Source organism: Mesoplodon densirostris, chromosome 3, assembly GCF_025265405.1.
Source record: "Mesoplodon densirostris isolate mMesDen1 chromosome 3, mMesDen1 primary haplotype, whole genome shotgun sequence".
NCBI classification, from domain to species: Eukaryota; Metazoa; Chordata; class Mammalia; order Artiodactyla; family Ziphiidae; genus Mesoplodon; species Mesoplodon densirostris.
This window is the reverse complement of record NC_082663.1, coordinates 28,970,078-28,987,952: the sequence shown is the minus strand read 5'-3', so window position 1 is coordinate 28,987,952 and position 17,875 is coordinate 28,970,078. Positions and strand designations below refer to the sequence as shown.

Sequence of the window (17,875 nt, the reverse complement as noted above, 5' to 3'; positions counted from 1 at the left end):
ACATGGTGTTCTCCCTGTGTCCGTGTCTGTTTCTATGTCCAGTTTTTTCCCCTTTATAAGGACAGTCATATCTGGGTAGGGTCTACCCTAATGACCTCATCATTTTTTTTTTTTTTTTTTTTTTTTTTGTGGTACGTGGGCCTCTCACTGTTGTGGCTTCTCCTGTTGCAGAGCACAGGCTCCAGACGCGCAGGCTCAGTGGCCATGGCTCACGGGCCCAGCCGCTCTGCGGCATATGAGATCTTCCCAGACCGGGGCACGAACCCGTGTCCCCTGCATCGGCAGGCGGACTCTCAACCACTGCGCCACCAGGGAAGCCCCCTAATGACCTCATCTTAACTTGATTGTCTGAAAAGACTATTTCCAAATAAAGTCACACTCATAGGTACTGGGGGTTAGGACCTCAATGCCTTTGGGGTGCTACAATTCAACACAACACTCGGACTCCAGATTCTTGTCCTGGCCGCTATGGAGCTGGTCCTCTCTCTGCAGTCAACCTGACGTTGGTCTTCTGCTTTGCTGTAGAAGGGAGGAAGACAGATGGAGTCATATCCTAATAACCCCTTTCCAACCGTGCAATACCAGGCAAGTTACTTACTTCTTTGAGCCTCCGTTTCCTCATCTATAAGACAAGAACAATAGGTTTACTGAGAGAAGTCAGTGAGCTAAAGCAAAGAAGTACTTGGCTGACGTATGGTAAGTGCTCAACCAATGAGAGATATTATTGTTATTTATTCCTACTGAGTCAAGGAAAGGATGCGTCAGTGATTCCTAACCCTGACTGCACATTAGAATCATCTCAGGGACTTTTCAAAAACTCTTAGTGCCCAGGCCCCACTAGCGATTCTGAATCAACTGGTCTTGGATGGGGTCCAGGCACTGATATATTTAGAAGCTCCCTGGTTTATTTTATTATGCAGACAGGATTGAGAACCACTAGAATAAATGAAAGGGTGGAAAACACCAATGGAAATTCTCAATACAGTTGAAAGTCAGAAGAGGTTGACTTAGAGTTACTTATCCATATGGTCCAGGTGGTGGGAGCAGCCAGAAACAGCTCTTAGAAAACTCGTGAATGAGGTGACCTAGATTTCAGAGACGTTTCTTGTTTTGTGGTCTCCCTGTAAAATTGTTTCCAGGCTTCCCTGATGATGGAGCCCTGGGCCTTTTCTCCCACAGCAATATCCCATCCACTTGCTCGTCCAAGGATACCTAAGAGCTGTCCTTCCCCAGTCTCCTGCCCCAGGTCTGTTAAAAAATCCCCAGTAAGAATTGATGCCAGATAACCGCTTGATGTGCTACCTTCCTCAGGGATATCTGCCCAAGTGTGCTCATCACAGAGCTCAAAAAATCCTCCAGTGGGGAAATCCTGGACATCTAAGGGTAGACTTATGAAATGGGGATGGCAGAGTTCCTTACACCCTGCTAGGTGGGAGCTGCCTGCTTAGAAGAAGCATGACTCCCAAGGCCCCTGCATTTGTGAACGGAAGAGCTTTTATTTCACTGAATCACTCTCACTCCATCCTCCACACCAAATCCTTTTACGTATAAATGTGACGTCTAGAAGCAGCTGTTCTGGCAGTGGCTGGAGTGATGAATCTTGCATCGAGAGTTGGCTTTTGGTTCCCAGGCCCCTTTGCTGAGTGAGGAGGGCAGCTGTGAGCAGCCCTCTCGCCACTTTCCTCTCTCCAGCTGCTCTGTCGCCCCATCGTCAGGCCTGGCTTCCCCGGCTTCGGCTTCTTACAGTGTCACCCTTGTCCTCTGAGCATCACATACTGGCCACTCACTGCCTTTTAAGTCCCAGGATGTCTTCAGTCCTCATGAAGGAGGGCAGTGACTTTTTGTTGTGTGAGTGAATGAGTTATATTAAATATAATGATATGGAAATAGAAGCGATTTTTAATGACAAAGCTATATAAGTTCTCTTTATTATCACTAAGAGGTTAGGAATGTCCATTTTCTCTTTGGCTGAATTCTTAAAAATGTAGCAAGTATCCTAAAGGAAATGATAGTTCTCTCTATCCTGATCTACTTGAGGGAGATTGTTTGGTTTGATGTTTTCCAATTCTTCAATTTTATTTATTTTTCATTTATTTTTTTAAAAACCTGATTCATCTTTTTTTTATATATAAATTTATCTATTTATTTTTGGCTGTGTTGGGTCTTTGTTGCTGTGCAACAGGCTTTCTCTAGCTGCGGGGAGCGGGGGCTACTCTGTTGCAGTGCACCGTCTTCTCACTTCGGTGGCTTCTCTTGTTGCAGAGCAGGGGCTCTAGGCGCAGGGGCTTCAGTAGTTGTGGCTCGTGAGCTCTAGAGCGCAGGCTCAGTAGTCATGGCGCACGGGCTTAGTTGCTCTGCAGCATGTGGGATCTTCCCGGGTCAGGGCTCGAACCCGTGTCCCCTGCATTGACAGGCGGATTCTTAACCACGGCGCCACCAGGGAAGTCCCTCGATTTCTTCAATTTAATCAAGAATATGTCAGAAGGAAGAGGAGCCAGAGACAGACAACCTTCTTTTAATATGAAGCAGGATGTCATATCTTCATCTGGCAATAAAGCGACTTGGTCCACTTTGATCTAACTTTGGCTTTTGGGAACTCCAGGGAAAAGGAAATGAAACCTAGGATGGGGAAATGCTTTTGCTAAACCCAGAGACTCTGCACCTGAATCCAGCTCAGTGCTCTGGAGTCACCCAACTACCTTCTGTTGCCAGTGCCAGAGGCAGAAATGAGTTCCTTTAAGTGGCGGCTACAGTGGGGAAATACTAACTGTACAATAAGAGTGCAGAGCTCTCTTGATGGCCCTGAACACATTCCCACTGCCATTTCAGACGGAACTGATGCAGTTAAGCCCGAATTTCCTGGCAAGCCCAGGAGGAGGTTTTTCCAAAAGGCATCTTAGACTGCAAAGGCACAGCCTTTCCATGTCTAATAGCAAAAGCAAACCACTGGACGCATGCTGCCTGTTTCCAGCTGGTTGTGCATGTTTTCTTCACACTTTAACAAAAAACGTGCCAAGGTGTGACGTTTATGAACCCCACCAACTGGGAGCTGTCACCCAAATCGTTTTGCCTGTGATGTGGGAAAGTAATGAATGGGGGCCATTCTGCCCGCGGAGGAGCACCGCTCTCCCTCTGGCCTGCAGCCTTATTTATTACATACCGAAGTATAAAACCGCCTGGCCGGCTGCAAGTCTCATCTGCAGCCTTGGCACTTGCCCGAAGAGACCACGGCAGCCGGAGCCCTAGCCGTCTTCTCCGGGAGGCTCTGTGGCTCTGTTGAGAATCATGCTCGGAAGGCAGCTCGTCTGTTGGCACCTGCTGGCTTTGCTTTTCCTCCCTTTTTGCCTGTGTCAAGATGAATACATGGAGGTGAGCGGAAGAGCTAATAAAGTGGTGGCGAGAATAGTGCAAAGCCATCATCAGACTGGCCGTAGCGGCTCCAAGAGGGAGAAAGTGAGAGAGCGGAGCCATCCTAAAACTGGGACTGTGGATAATAACACTTCTACAGACCTAAAACCCCTGAGACCAGATGAGCTACCGCACCCCGAGGTAGATGACCTAGCCCAGATCACCCCATTCTGGGGCCAGGTACTCGGAATTCTCTTTTAAGGGTTACTGTCGAAGCTTAATGAGTTTTGTTGTTTTTGCTCTTTTTTCAGCTATGATTCTTAGGATCGATGCTTTCTAGAAGTTGGCTGAGCTGCTTGTGGGTCTCTGTCCGGGTTGCTGTGGGATACTAGGGACGAGGCTGGTCTGTGTTAGAAAATCAGCAGAGGTAGCACTGATGGGCTGAGATAAAGAGAGACCACAGCTGCCCAGCCCTGCTCTGCTGTGATTTGGTTTCTTTCTTGCTCTGTTGATGCGGAAAGGAAGACAGCTGACCTTTGCAGATAGATCATTAGAGATAATCATCTGCAGATCCTAAGCTGGACTTCGTTCATTCTTCCCAGCAGAGAGAAGCTGCCCTTTGAGTTTTTCATTTGATTTGCGAGTTTACTGTGACATTTCATGCCAGGCTTGGTTATTTGATTTATAGCCCTCTAGGTTGCTAAGTCTCTACGTTCACTCTGTTTAAAAAAGGACCAAAGAGTTAAAACAAAAACACACTGTGTTTAAAACGCAGACTTGATTCTGTTGTATGATTTAATGCCTGATAATCACAGAGGACTTGTGAACGATGCTGAGTATAAGCACAGCATCTAAGGAAGCACCTTTAACTCTTTCAGGGTAGTACGGGAGTGGGTTAAGGTTTCAGTGTAGTGAATGGCAAATTGATGAGACTCATTTTAATTGAAAACATTAAGAAGAGGAAGAAACAGGTTTTCAAATATGTCTTTATTATTTTTTTAATTAAAAATTTTTAATTGAGGTATAATTGACTTATAACATTACGTTAGCTTCAAGTGTACAACATACGGAAGAAGCAGATTTTGATTTGCCTTCTAGGTATCAAGCATGTTGAAATCAGATGAGGGGCAAGGAGAGTTATTCTGAATTATATGATCTTTGTTTTTTATTTATTAAACATTTTTAAACATTTATTTTATTTGTTTATTTTTGTCTGCATTGGGTCTTCATTTCTGCGCGCGGGCTTTCTCTAGTTACGGCGAGCGGGGGCTACTCTTTGTTGCAGTGCACAGGCTTCTCATTGCAGTGGCTTCTCTTCTTGCGGAGCACCAGCTCTAGGCGTGTGGACTCAGTAGTTGTCGCTCTTGGGCTCTAGAGTGCAGGCTCAGTAGTTGTGGCACACAAGCTTAGTTGCTCTGCGACATGTGGGATCTTCCCGGACCAGGGCTCAAACCCATGTCCCCTGCATTGGCAGGAGGATTCTTAACCACTGCACCACCAGGGAAGCCCCCTGAATTATATGATCTTTGAACAAATAAGTTTTAGTACAAGAATTGACTGCTTCTATGCGTTGAATAGGCCCTGACAAAGTCCATGCAGCTGAAATCTAAACCCCTCTGACCACAGATTGAAAGTTTGCCTTGAGACTGGTAGTGTGATCAGACCAAGATCACAGGCAAAAGCAGCTGTAGATCTGGGACAAACCTGGGACTTCTAACTTGACCACAGATGCAGTTGCCCAAACTATTCTGTGGGGCCTGGTCAAGAAAAAACTGCTCCTTTGCAGAGCCGTGGAAGAAATGATAACCTCTAAATCCAATCCTGCTTTTTGAAAGCCGCTTTTAGAGATTGGTCTTTCATCTGACAATCTTTTGGCTGAAGAGTGAATAATACTCATTTGTGTTTTTCTCAGTGATAAAGATATTTGTGCTTTTGTCCAAGCCTTGATCTGGACTTTCCACTTCAAAAAATGGGCTCTTTGCTGGATCCTTCCTGGTCATGGCATGTGAGCCCCCAGAGGCAGCAGAAGGCAGATGTAGGCTGTCATGGGTCACCAATTCTTGACAGGCCACTGAAATCCAAGTTACATTTCTATTCCACCCCACCTTCTAGTGCCTCTAGGCAACTAGCATGTTGAAATCAGATGAGGGAGAAAAGAAGCCACTTTCTGGGTTTTCTTTTTTTTAAGCCGGGGAGGCTTTCCAACTCCCTTGGGTTCCTGAAGTATTTGCAAACCAGCCCCCAACAGGAGATAGTGAGGAGATTTAGCCACTGATATTCTAGAGGTTTCAGTACAACTCTTTGCCAGTGGGTATGGAGACCCACATTGAATTTAGGATTGTTCTGTGTTCTTCCCTCTTGCCTCACTTCCCCCACTGCTTCTTTTCTTTTAATCCCCCTTTTCCCTCATTCATCCCTCTCCTAATTATTTTGTGTGCTTCTACTATGAGTCATGTTTTAGGATGGGGATAAATGCACTCAAGCTTCTCTCCCTGAACATTGCTGAAGGGCTCTAGTGGGGATAAATCAACAGGTAATTAAGTACCATGTGATAAACAAAGTAAAGGCACAAAAGACTGTTAGGGGAAAAGGGTCAGAATGGTGGTGGCCGCTGAGTCAGATCTCCAAAGATGAGACGAAAGGGTGGGCATCCCCGGAAAAAATAAAATAAACAAATATGTGCCACAGCAAGAGCCTTGAGAGAGGCTTGAGGAGTGGGCGTGGCTGGAGAGCTGGGCTATAGGAGGAAGACACCAGTGATTTTAGTGCCACCTGATGGATTCCGTTGGCCGGTGAAGAAGCTTAGACCTTATTTTGCCAGCAAAATTTTGTTTGTTTGTTTGTGCATAGCAGGGCAGTGAGGTGATCAAGTGTGTGTTCTAGAAAGATGACTCTGGCCATAGTGTTTGTGCGGAGATGTGTAGAGGTGGGTTGAGCAGACCTGAATTCTCTTTTCCTGGCATTTTCTTCTCTGTAGCTCTTTATTGTTCATCTTTATCCAGCTGCCCTCTCTTCCTGGACACCTATCTCTCCCGCTTCCACTTCCCTTCACCTTCTTTCTCTTCCCTCTTCCTTAAGTTAAGGAAGGAGCTGTGGACTGTCTTTCCTGGAGTCATTTCCCAATAGTAGAGCTTCATTCTCAGTAGCTGCCCCTAGGCTTCCATTTACAAAATGGATGGAACTTGTCTTAGGGACTTTCTTCCTCCCATGCTGTCCATTTGTATGAACTTGGTGTTCAAATTTGACCTAATTTGGGGAAAGGAGTTGATAAACTTAAGAGAGTGATATAGAGAACTATCTAGAAAGTCATTTTCCCTTACCTGGGAGAAAACTTCTCAATGAACACATCCTGTCCAACTTGTTCTAAGGCTCATGAACATGGTTCCATTTGACTGAACCCTGAAAGACCAAGTCAAAGGGAGGACCATGTTGTGAAATGTCACAGGACAGTTCTCAGGAAGGGGCTCACTTAATGACCAGAAGTCTCTCCCTGTTTTGGCGGCAGCGCTATGCTCTCAAAGTGGTTGGGTATGCACCCCATCTCTATGAGGCGCTAACGCCTCATACCCAGACACTAGATTTCAAAACAACATCTTTCTAAGTCACCATTTGAGGCTTTGGAAAAGACTTTAATATCCTTGTTTGCATTATAGAGCTGGAAAGAAAATTCATGACCATCTTTACCCTAACCTCTAATTTAGTGGACAAGAAAAATGATGTCGGGGGAAAGTGACTTCATAAAAGTCACACAGACCTATGATGGGAGTTCTGGTTCCAGTTCACTTCTTTTTCTGACATTCTTAGCATCTCAGTTTTTCAATTCTATTTTTAAACAAATGGTTCCACTTCAGTACTTTCCCTCCCTCCCCACCCTTCTCCTTCCCCAAAATTTGTTATTGGCAGAGCTTAGGATTCCTTGGAGCTTAAACAGCTGTATTTCATATTAGCAAAATCATACCAGGAAATTACAGAATACCTACTTCTCAGATTACATCTTTGGATTAGAAGGTGGGGTGGTGCTGTGGTGTCTGACTTTCCAAGTGTCTGAAATCCCCTTTCTCAGACCAATTGCTTTCACTGATTTTCTTTTCCTCTGCCAGTTTTATAAAAAGTTTTCATAGACTCCCATACCTGTCCAAGGTTGGGTCTGGGGTACAGAAGACTAGACTAGGAGATTGCTCCAAATCCTACCTACTGAAAACTTGAGATTGAGCCCTGAGCCACTGCAGGCAATTGCTTGGACTACAGATGCTGTTGTGCATTGTTTTCTTAATAGCTAGGCAGGCACCTGTAGGAAAAAGGAATGAGAGTAAGGAAAAAAGCCCAAGCTTATTTTTTGTTTGTTTGTTTTAATTTAATTTAATTGTTTAAATAAATTTTATTGGAGTATAGTTGATTTACAATGTTGTGTTAGTTTCTGCTGTACAGCAAAGTGAATCAGTTGTACATATACATATACCCACTCTTTTTTAGATTCCTTTCCATGGTCATGACAGAGTATTGAGTAGAGTTTCCTGTGCTATAAAAGTCTAGAGGTGCAGCAGTGTGAAGCCTTGATCCATTGTTCTGCTTGGATTTCTAATGATAGAGAAAACTTCAATTTTGAATGACTTCTTCCTCCCTCCCTTTCTCTCTCTTTTCATCCTTCCTCTCTCAGCCCATCCTTTCCTTTTAAAAAATGAATTCATTAGCAACACTATGCTATTTTCAAAAAACTTTTGAATTTTAATTGGTGTCGAGGAAAGTTTCTACGAGTCTTTTGTAAGCTATCATTAAAAGTTGCCAGTTTAATATTAAAAGCAGCAAGGGAAAAACAACAAATAACACACAAGGGAATCCCCATAAGGTTAAGAGCTGATCTTTCAGCAGAAACTCTGCAAGCCAGAAGGGACTAGCAGGACATATTTAAAGTGATGAAGGAGAAAAACCTGCAACCAAGATTACTCTACCCAGCAAGGATCTCATTCAGATTTGATGGAGAAATTAAAACCTTTACAGACAAGCAAAAGCTGAGAGAGTTCAGCACCACCAAACCAGCTTTACAACAAATGCTAAAGGAACTTCTCTAGGCAAGAAACACAACAGAAGGAAAAGACCTACAATAACGAACCCAAAGCAATTAAGGAAATGGGAAGAGGAACATACATATCAATAATTACCTTAAATGTAAATGGACTAAATGCTCCCACCAAAAGACACAGATTGGCTGAATGGACACAAAAACAAGACCCATATATATGCTGTCTACAAAAGACCCACTTCAGACCTAGAGACACATACAGATTGAAAGTAAGGGGATGGAAAAAGATATTCCATGCAAATGGAAATCAAAAGAAAGCTGGAGTAGCAATTCTCAAATCAGACAAAATAGACTTTAAAATAAAGACTACTAGAAGAGTCAAAGAAGGACACTACATAATGATCAAGGGATTGATCCAAGAAGAAGATATAACAATTGTAAATATTTATGCACCCAACATAGGAGCACCTCAATACATAAGGCAAATACTAACAGCCATAAAAGGGGAAATCAACAGTAACACATTCATAGCAGGGGACTTTAACACCCCACTTTCACCAATGGACAGATCATCCAAAATGAAAATAAATAAGGAAACACAAGCTTTAAATGATACATTAAACAGATGGACTTAATTGATATTTATAGGACATTCCATCCAAAAACAACAGAATACACATTTTTCTCAAGTGCTCATGGAACATTCTCCAGGATAGATCATATCTTGGGTCACAAATCAAGCCTTGGTAAATTTAAGAAAATTGAAATTGTATCAAGTATCTTTTCCAACCACAACACTATGAAACTAGATATCAACTACAGGAAAAGATCTGTAAAAAATACAAACACATGGAGGCTAAACAATACACTACTTAATAACAAAGTGATCACTGAAGAAATCAAAGAGGAAATCAAAAACTACCTAGAAACAAATGACAATGGAGACATGACGACCCAAAACCTATGGGATGCAGCAAAAACAGTTCTAAGAGGGAAGTTTATAGCAATACAATCCCACCTTAAGAAACAGGAAACATCTCGAATAAACAACCTAACCTTGCACCTAAAGCAATTAGAGAAAGAAGAACAAAAACACCCCAAAGCTAGCAGAAGGAAAGAAATCATAAAAATCAGATCAGAAATAAATGAAAAAGAAATGAAGGAAATGATAGCAAAGATCAATAAAACTAAAAGCTGGTTCTTTGAGAAGATAAACAAAATTGATAAACCATTAGCCAGACTCATCAAGAAAAAAAGGGAGAAGAGTCAAATGAATAGAATTAGAAATGAAAAAGGAGAAGTAACAACTGACACTGCAGAAATACAAAGGATCATGAGAGATTACTACAAGCAACTCTATGCCAATAAAATGGACAACCTGGAAGAAATGGACAAATTCTTAGAAATGCACAACCTGCCAAGACTGAATCAGGAAGAAATAGAAAATATGAACAGACCAATCACAAGCACTGAAATTGAAACTGTGATAAAAAATCTTCCAACAAACAAAAGCCCAGGACCAGATGGCTTCACAGGTGAATTCTATCAAGCATTTAGAGAAGAGCTAACACTTATCCTTCTCAAACTCTTCTAAAATATAGCAGAGGGAGGAACACTCCCAAACTCATTCTACGAGGCCACCATCACCTTGATACCAAAACCAGACAAGGATGTCACAAAGAAAGAAAACTACAGGCCAATATCACTGATGAACATCGATGCAAAAATCCTCAACAAAATACTAGCAAACAGAATCCAACAGCACCTTAAAAGGATCATACACCATGATCAAGTGGGGTTTATTCCAGGAATGCAAGGATTCTTCAATATACACAAATCAATCAACGTGATACACCATATTAACAAATTGAAGGAGAAAAACCATATGATCATCTCAATACATGCAGAGAAAGCTTCTGACAAAATTCAACACCCATTTATGATAAAAACCCTGCAGAAAGTAAGCATAGAGGGAACTTTCCTCAACATAATAAAGGCCATATATAACAAACCCACAGCCAAAATCGTCCTCAATGGTGAAAAACTGAAACCATTTCCACTAAGATCAGGAACAAGACAAGGTTGCCCACTCTTACCACTCTTATTCAACCTAGTTTTGGAAGTTTTAGCCACAGTAGTCAGAGAAGAAAAGGAAATAAAAGGAATCCAAATTGGAAAAGCAGAAGTAAAGCTGTCACTGTTTGCAGATGACATGATACTATACATAGAGAATCCTAAAGATGCTACCAGAAAACTACTAGAGCTAATCAATGAATTTGGTAAAGTAGCAGGATACAAAATTAATGCACAGAAATCTCTGGCATTCCTATATACTAATGATGAAAAAACTGAAAGTGAAATCAAGAAAACACTCCCATTTACCATTGCAACAAAAAGAATAAAATATCTAGGAATAAACCTACCTAAGGAGAAAAAAGACCTGTATGCAGAAAATTATAAGACACTGATGAAAGAGATTAAAGATGATACAAGTAGATGGAGAGATATACCATGTTCTTGGATTGGAAGAATCAACATGGTGAAAATGGCTCTACTACCCAAAGCAATCTACAGATTCAATGCAATCCCTATCAAACTACCGCTGGCATTTTCCACAGAACTAGAACAAAAAAATTCACAATTTGTATGGAAACACAAAAGACCCCAAATAGCCAAAGCAATCTTGAGAACGAAAAATGGAGCTGGAGGAATCAGGCTCCCTTACTTCAGACTATACTACAAAGCTACAGTAATCAAGACAGTGTGGTACTTGCACAAAAACAGAAATACAGATCAGTGGAACAGGATAGAAAGCCCAGAGATAAGCCCACGCATATATGGTCACCTTATCTTTGATAAAGGAGGCAGGAATGTATAGTGAAGAAAGGACAGCCTCTTCAATAAGTGGTGCTGGGAAAACTGGACAGGGACATGTAAAAGTATGAGATTAGACCACTCCCTAACACCATACACAAAAACAAGTTCAAAATGGATTAAAGACCTAAATGTAAGGCCAGAAACTATCAAACTCTTAGAGGAAAACATAGGCAGAACACTCTATGACATAAATCACAGCAAGATCCTTTTTGATCCACCTCCTAGAGAAATGGAAATAAAGACAAAAATAAACACATGGGACCTAATGAAACTTAAAAACTTTTGCACAGCAAAGGAAACCATAAACAAGACCAAAAGACAACCCTCAGAATGGGAGAAAATATTTGCAAATGAAGCAACTGACAAAAGATTAATCTCCAAAATTTACAAGCAGCTCATGCAGCTCAATAACAAAAAAACAAACAACCCAATCCAAAAATGGGCAGAAGACCTAGACATTTCTCCACAGAAGATATGCAGACTGCCAACAAACACATGAAAGAATGCTCAAAATCCTTAATCATCAGAGAAATGCAAATCAAAACTACAATGAGATATCATCTCACACCAGTCAGAATGGCCATCATCAAAAAATCTAGAAACAATAAATGCTGGAGAGGGTGTGGAGAAAAGGGAACACTCTTGCACTGCTGGTGGGAATGTGAATTGGTACAGCCACTATGGAGAACAGTATGGAGGTTCCTTAAAAAACTACAAATAGAACTACCATATGACCCAGCAATCCCACTACTGGGCATATACCCTGAGAAAAATATAATTCAAAAAGAGTCATGTACCAAAATGTTCATTGCAGCCCTATTTACAATAGCCCGGAGATGGAAACAACCTAAGTGTCCATCATCGGATGAATGGATAAAGAAGATGTGGCACATATATACAATGGAATATTACTCAGCCATAAAAAGAAATGAAATTGAGCTACTTGTAATGAGGTGGATAGACCTAGAGTTTGTCATACAGAGTGCAGTAAGTCAGAAAGAGAAAGACAAATACCGTATGCTAACACATATATATGGAATTTAAGAAGAAAAAAAAATGTCATGAAGAACCTAGGGGTAAGACAGGAATAAAGACACAGACCTACTAGAGAATGGACTTGAGGATATGGGGAGGGGGAAGGGTAAGCTGTGACAAAGCAAAAGAGAGGCATGGACATACATACACTGCCAAACGTAAGGTTGATAGCTAGTGGGAAGCAGCCGGATAGCACAGGGAGATCAGCTCGGGTGCTTTGTGACCGCCTGGAGGGGTGGGATAGGGAGGGTGGGAGGGAGACACAAGAGGGAGGGGATATGGGAACATATGTATATGTATAACTGATTCATTTTGTTATAAAGCAGAAACTAACACACCATTGTTAAGCAATTATACTCCAATAAAGATGTAAAAAAAAAAAGTTGCCAGTTTAAGGGACTTCCCTGGTGGCACAGTGGTTAAGAATCCACCTGCCAATGCAGGGGACATGGGTTCGATCCCTGGTCCGGGAAGATCCCACATACCACGGAGCAACTAAGCCGGTGAGCCACAACTACTGAAGCCCACATGCCTAGAGTCCGTGCTCCACAACAAGAGAAGCCACCGCAATGAGAAACCCATGCACCGCAATGAAGAGCAGACCCCGCTCGCTGCAACTAGAGAGAGTCCGTGCGCAGCAACGAAGACCCCAACGCAGCCAAAAGTAAATAAATAAATTAATTAATTTTTTTAAAAATTTGCCAATTTAGAGAGGACTCCAAATTTTATGGGCAACTCTAACTATTCTGCCATTCAACTTCTGCCAAATCTCTAGCTCCTTGACAGTAAGCACAAGTTATTTAGAAATTTATCATTGAATAAAGAAGCATTTAAAAAAAAAAGAAAGAAGCGTTAAAATCAGTGTCATATTTGAATACATTTAATATCCACTAAGTACTCATGAAATCTCAGTTCAAATAATGCGTTAATCACTTTAAATTTTCAAGTGGAATATGAAATGGAACAGCATGTTAAAGGTGGAAGTTTAAAAAAAGGGAGTTACAGTTGTTTCAGGATGTAGATAATTAATAAGAATTTATTGGACTAATGACTACTTTCTTTCCTTAATTTTCTAAGGTAATTTATGTGTGTTGTGATACAATTCAGAATTTCTAAGAACTCTTTACCCAGTATCATGAATATAGATAGACTTAATAACTATATTTGAGGTTGGTAATTTTTATCATTTGAGGGTCATCTACTCAATATAGCTACATCTGAGACTACTGACAGTTGGAAAAGAAAGGGAGCTTTCTCTTTCTGAAGGAGCTTTCTCTTTTCCTGTAGCCGCAGGAACATACTTCCCAGAAACACAGCCCCAATCCTCCACTTCCACTCACACTTTCCAAAGAGCCTGTTCTTCTAGTGACTCTCCCGTTTCCTTTGCCTTCTGATCATCACCTCACCTTAGCTACTCCCTGACTCCTTTGCCATTGACATAAGATGACATAAGTCACCCCACACTTTCTTTTCTGATGTTGTCATAGGCTGCTTGGAATTAAGCTTACCTAGGGGCTGTGGCCAGAGGAAGCTCAAAAGTTCTAATTACTCATATGTACCTTTCTCTGAAGCTTCTCTTTGTATTTTTTCAAAGTCTCCACAAACTGGAGGACTGCCCCCAGACTGCAGCAAGTGTTGTCATGGAGACTACAGCTTTCGAGGCTACCAAGGCCCCCCTGGACCTCCTGGTCTCCCTGGCATTCCAGGTAAGGATGAGAGAGATGCGTTGTTTCCAGTCTAATTGCAGACTGTGCCGAAACAGGAGCCAGGGGTGAAGCTCAGTAAGCTGGGATCACTTGTGTGTGATCCAAAGCTTATGCATGGAAAACCCAAAAGAGAGTTGGGTGGGGAACTGGGCTTATTGAGTTAATGAGGTGGAACTGTATAAACTATAGTATTTATTATCCATACTGCTTGCAGAATCCCACAGGCATTAGGCATGCTGGGGCCCCAGTTTATAGGCCAGGAGGCCCTTCCCCAGTGTGGAGTCTGGAACCACTGGAGCTGAACAAGTTTATACTCTTGTTTCAGTGTTTCTGCCACCGTGTGCTCCATACAGCGCACTAGATCTAGGCTTCAGGGGATTTGTGAAGTGAGAGTGGGGAGGAGAGCTTGCTGGTCTGGGTTATAGTCAACTTCACAGTCTCTTTGACTGAGCTACACATCTTTCTGTCTGATTCTAGGTCTAGCTGAGTTTTTCTTCCCTTAACCCCCAGGTCCTTCCACGCTCAGCTGTCTCTCAGTTGACCTTCATGCCTCTCTTGGATTCATGGGGACATTTTTGGGCTCCAGCACCATATGGTGGCACGGGGCATGCTGTAGAGCTCCACTGGGTCCCTCTAGACCCACTGTTCAGCCATCTCTACTATTGAGTGGCACCCCAGACATGGATCATTTGGGGAACTTGCTAGTCTCCTGGGTCAGCCAAGGAAGGGGCAGCCCAGGTGCCCTCTGTCCCAGGACCTCCAAATCTATCTGGGGGTTTAACTGACTTTCTTGTCTCCAGGTCAATTCCTGGGGATAGAACATTTTCTCAGGGCTTGGCAAATGTCTGCTTGCTCTTCTCTGACTTACTCCCATTGATGTTAATATTTAATAAATAAGGTTTAATTTTTCTTAATACTTTTGAGTGGCTTGTCAAATGAAACCAAATTTAGAATGAGAAAGTGCTCTGTTAGACTTTATGATCAGTAGCTTGGAATCTATGCCACTGAACATCAAGGACAGCAGGCAGCCGGTACAGTGATTACAGGTAGGGGACTTTCAGAGCCCTCTAAAATCTTCTTAGGTCTAAACTCTTCTGAGGTCACAGAACAGGCTGGCCTTGGCTACGTGCTTCCCATCAGGATCAATTTTGTCATTAGCACGTTAACTTGTAAACCCAGTCAAAGTTCATTAATCTGGAAGAATTGCAAGCTCGGTATGAAACCTGACCAAAGGTAGCACACAGAATAAACAACAAAAGGGCCTGGAATTCAACAAATATAAAAATAAAGGGAGAGGTGTAGAAATTATCTTTTAGCAAAGTGAAGTGAAGAGTTGAAATCATTATCCAAGTCTTGCTTTCAAGATTACTGTTATAATTTTTTATCAATGATTTTACTTTTCCTCCAGTTATGAAAGTGGTTCATGTTCTTTGTAGAAAATTTCAAAAATGCAGAAAAGTGTATAGAATGACACAAAAATCATTTGTGCTTCATCCACTTAGAAAAAGATAAACCACTGCAAAATCTTTTTATGTAATTTGTTCTAGTCTTTTTCCCCTTAGGGTAAAACATGTACATATTTTATATTATATTATATATATATATATATACACATATACATAGTATCATGCTATCACTATTGATTGATTCATAACCTTTTTTATCTAAAAATATCATGCTATTAAATATTTTTCTTCAGCATTCTTTTTTTGTGACTATATAACATCATTTACTGGGATGTACCATTTTTTAATTTAGCCCTTTCAGTATTGATGGACATTTAGGTGGTTTCAAATCTTTGCTACTATAAAGGATGCTTTATAATGTCTCTATGCAATTTTTCATCCAAGTCTTGCTTTATAGGAAAAACAGGCTTTGGAGCCTGGAGCCTTAAGAGTATCTAAGGCTGTTTTCAGTGTCCCATTTAAAAGCGAGCCTATCCAATGATGTCACCATGGCTGTGTTAGAGCTTGTTTCAAATGGTCCCCTTTTACAATTAAGTTTGTGCATTTTTGAAGAAAGGAGCTGCATTTGCATAAAAATAGATGGTGAGTATGAGTGACTGGGCTTTCTCACGTGATGATGTCTGGTTGTTTAAGGAAACCATGGAAACAATGGCAATAACGGAGCCACTGGCCACGAAGGGGCCAAAGGAGAGAAAGGAGACAAAGGTGATCTGGGGCCACGGGGGGAGCGTGGGCAGCATGGCCCCAAAGGAGAGAAGGGCTTCCCGGGGATCCCACCAGAACTGCAGGTAAATCGTCTTGGCATGTCTCCAGATGACCCTCACTCAGGGTCCAGGAATCAGAAGGCTTGAGTGCTTCCTCATCCTCAGTGTTGTGTAAACCTGTCTCAATTTGTTCATCTCCACCACAGGGTGTTTGCAGAAGACCTATGCTGTCAAAGTGCTTTGAAATCATTCTTAGGGAGAAATGTACGAAGGGTGAAATTCAATACCCTCATTAGACCAAATTACAAAGCAACCCTGAACATCAGCTAATCTCCATTTTCCAAATGAGGATCTGTGTTCAATAAAAAGGTTTTTGGAGACTCGAATATGTAAACTTTTAGATGCATAAAATATTATTAAGTAGATAGTTGACCATTCCATTTATTTATCAATTTTGTTACATTTGCATATTTAAATTACATATATGGATATTAATATACAAGTAATTCTATCAAATCAGATTTCGTGGCATGAATTTTTATTAAAGCTTTTCTCATCAGTATCTTCTTTATTACTGGAGGCATTTTATTTTGTGTCATGAGACCATGTTCATTTCAGCTTAAAGTTTTTTTAATTCATTTATGAGGCTATCATTGGACGTTTTATCTCAAGCCCACTACCCATTTATCTGTTCTTTTTTTATATATAAATTCATTTATTTATTTTTGGCTGCGTTGGGTCTTCATTGCTGTGCGTGGGCTTTCTCTAGTTACAGAGAGTGGGGGCTACTCTCTGCTGTGCTGCGGGGGCTTCTCTTGTTGTGGAGCACAGGCTCTAGGCGCACGAGCTTCAGTAGTCATGGCTCCCAAGCTCTAGAGCACAGGCACAGTAGTTGTGGCGCACGGGCTTAGTTGCTCTGTGGCATGTGGGATCTTCCCAGACCAGGGACCGAACCCATGTCCCCTGCACTGGCATGCAGATTCTTAACCACTGAGCCACCAGGGAAGTCCACCATTTATCTGTTCTTTATTTCTCTTTTAAGTGATCTTCAAAATTCTTGTTGTCGGTAACACCTAAAACTTGCAAATGTGAGATGTGAGGTTAGGTCACACCAAGAAAATTACTAAGTCTGGGTTACTTATTTATTTATTTGGCTAATATTTTTAAGATGGATTCTTCCAAGGGACTCCTATCAACATTGAAAACTAGCATTTTTTTATGGCTTGTTTCTGGCTGGTATGTGTTCCTGAAACAGTAACTAGTGATTAAAATTAAGTAACTGAGAGAACATACTGATGGAATAAAATTCATATTTTAAGGCAAGACAAGAAAAATTTAAACATAATTTTTTCTCTGCCCATTTTGGCCTCCTCCCTCCCCTCTAGTGTGCATTGTGCATCTGCATTATGCATTAACCAGACCTCACCAATGGCAGAAATAACTGCTCAACCATAAAGATCAATTTCTCTTCTTTTGACGTCAGACATGTAACTCCTTAGAAGATAACATTACTTACTTACAACCTTATTAATGTTACTAGCTATATTACTTGTGTTCTGCCTATTTTTATAAGATTATTTTTTCTGGGCCTCCCTGGTGGCGCAGTGGTTGAGAGTCCGCCTGCCGATGCAGGGGATACCGGTTCGTGCCCCGGTCTGGGAGGATCCCATATGCCGCGGAGCGGCTGGGCCCGTGAGCCATGGCCGCTGGGCCTGCGCG

The 17,875-nt window shown here is 41.7% G+C and overlaps 1 protein-coding gene across 3 annotated transcripts in view; it reads left to right on the top strand.

The window, feature by feature from the left end:
• The first annotated feature begins 3,085 nt into the window (after positions 1-3,085).
• Positions 3,086-17,875, top strand: part of C1QTNF3 (C1q and TNF related 3) — a 30,068-nt gene continuing 15,278 nt past the window's right edge. Inside the window, exons 1-3 of one of the 3 annotated variants that reach the window (XM_060092779.1) lie at positions 3,086-3,549; positions 13,875-13,986; positions 16,086-16,240. In XM_060092779.1, the coding sequence (XP_059948762.1) occupies positions 3,286-3,549; positions 13,875-13,986; positions 16,086-16,240 (531 nt within the window). In that variant the 5' untranslated portion in view covers positions 3,086-3,285. Of the gene's footprint in view, positions 3,589-13,874; positions 13,987-16,085; positions 16,241-17,875 lie in introns of all 3 variants that reach the window. The other 2 variants (XM_060092778.1, XM_060092781.1) reach the window with 2 other exon arrangements.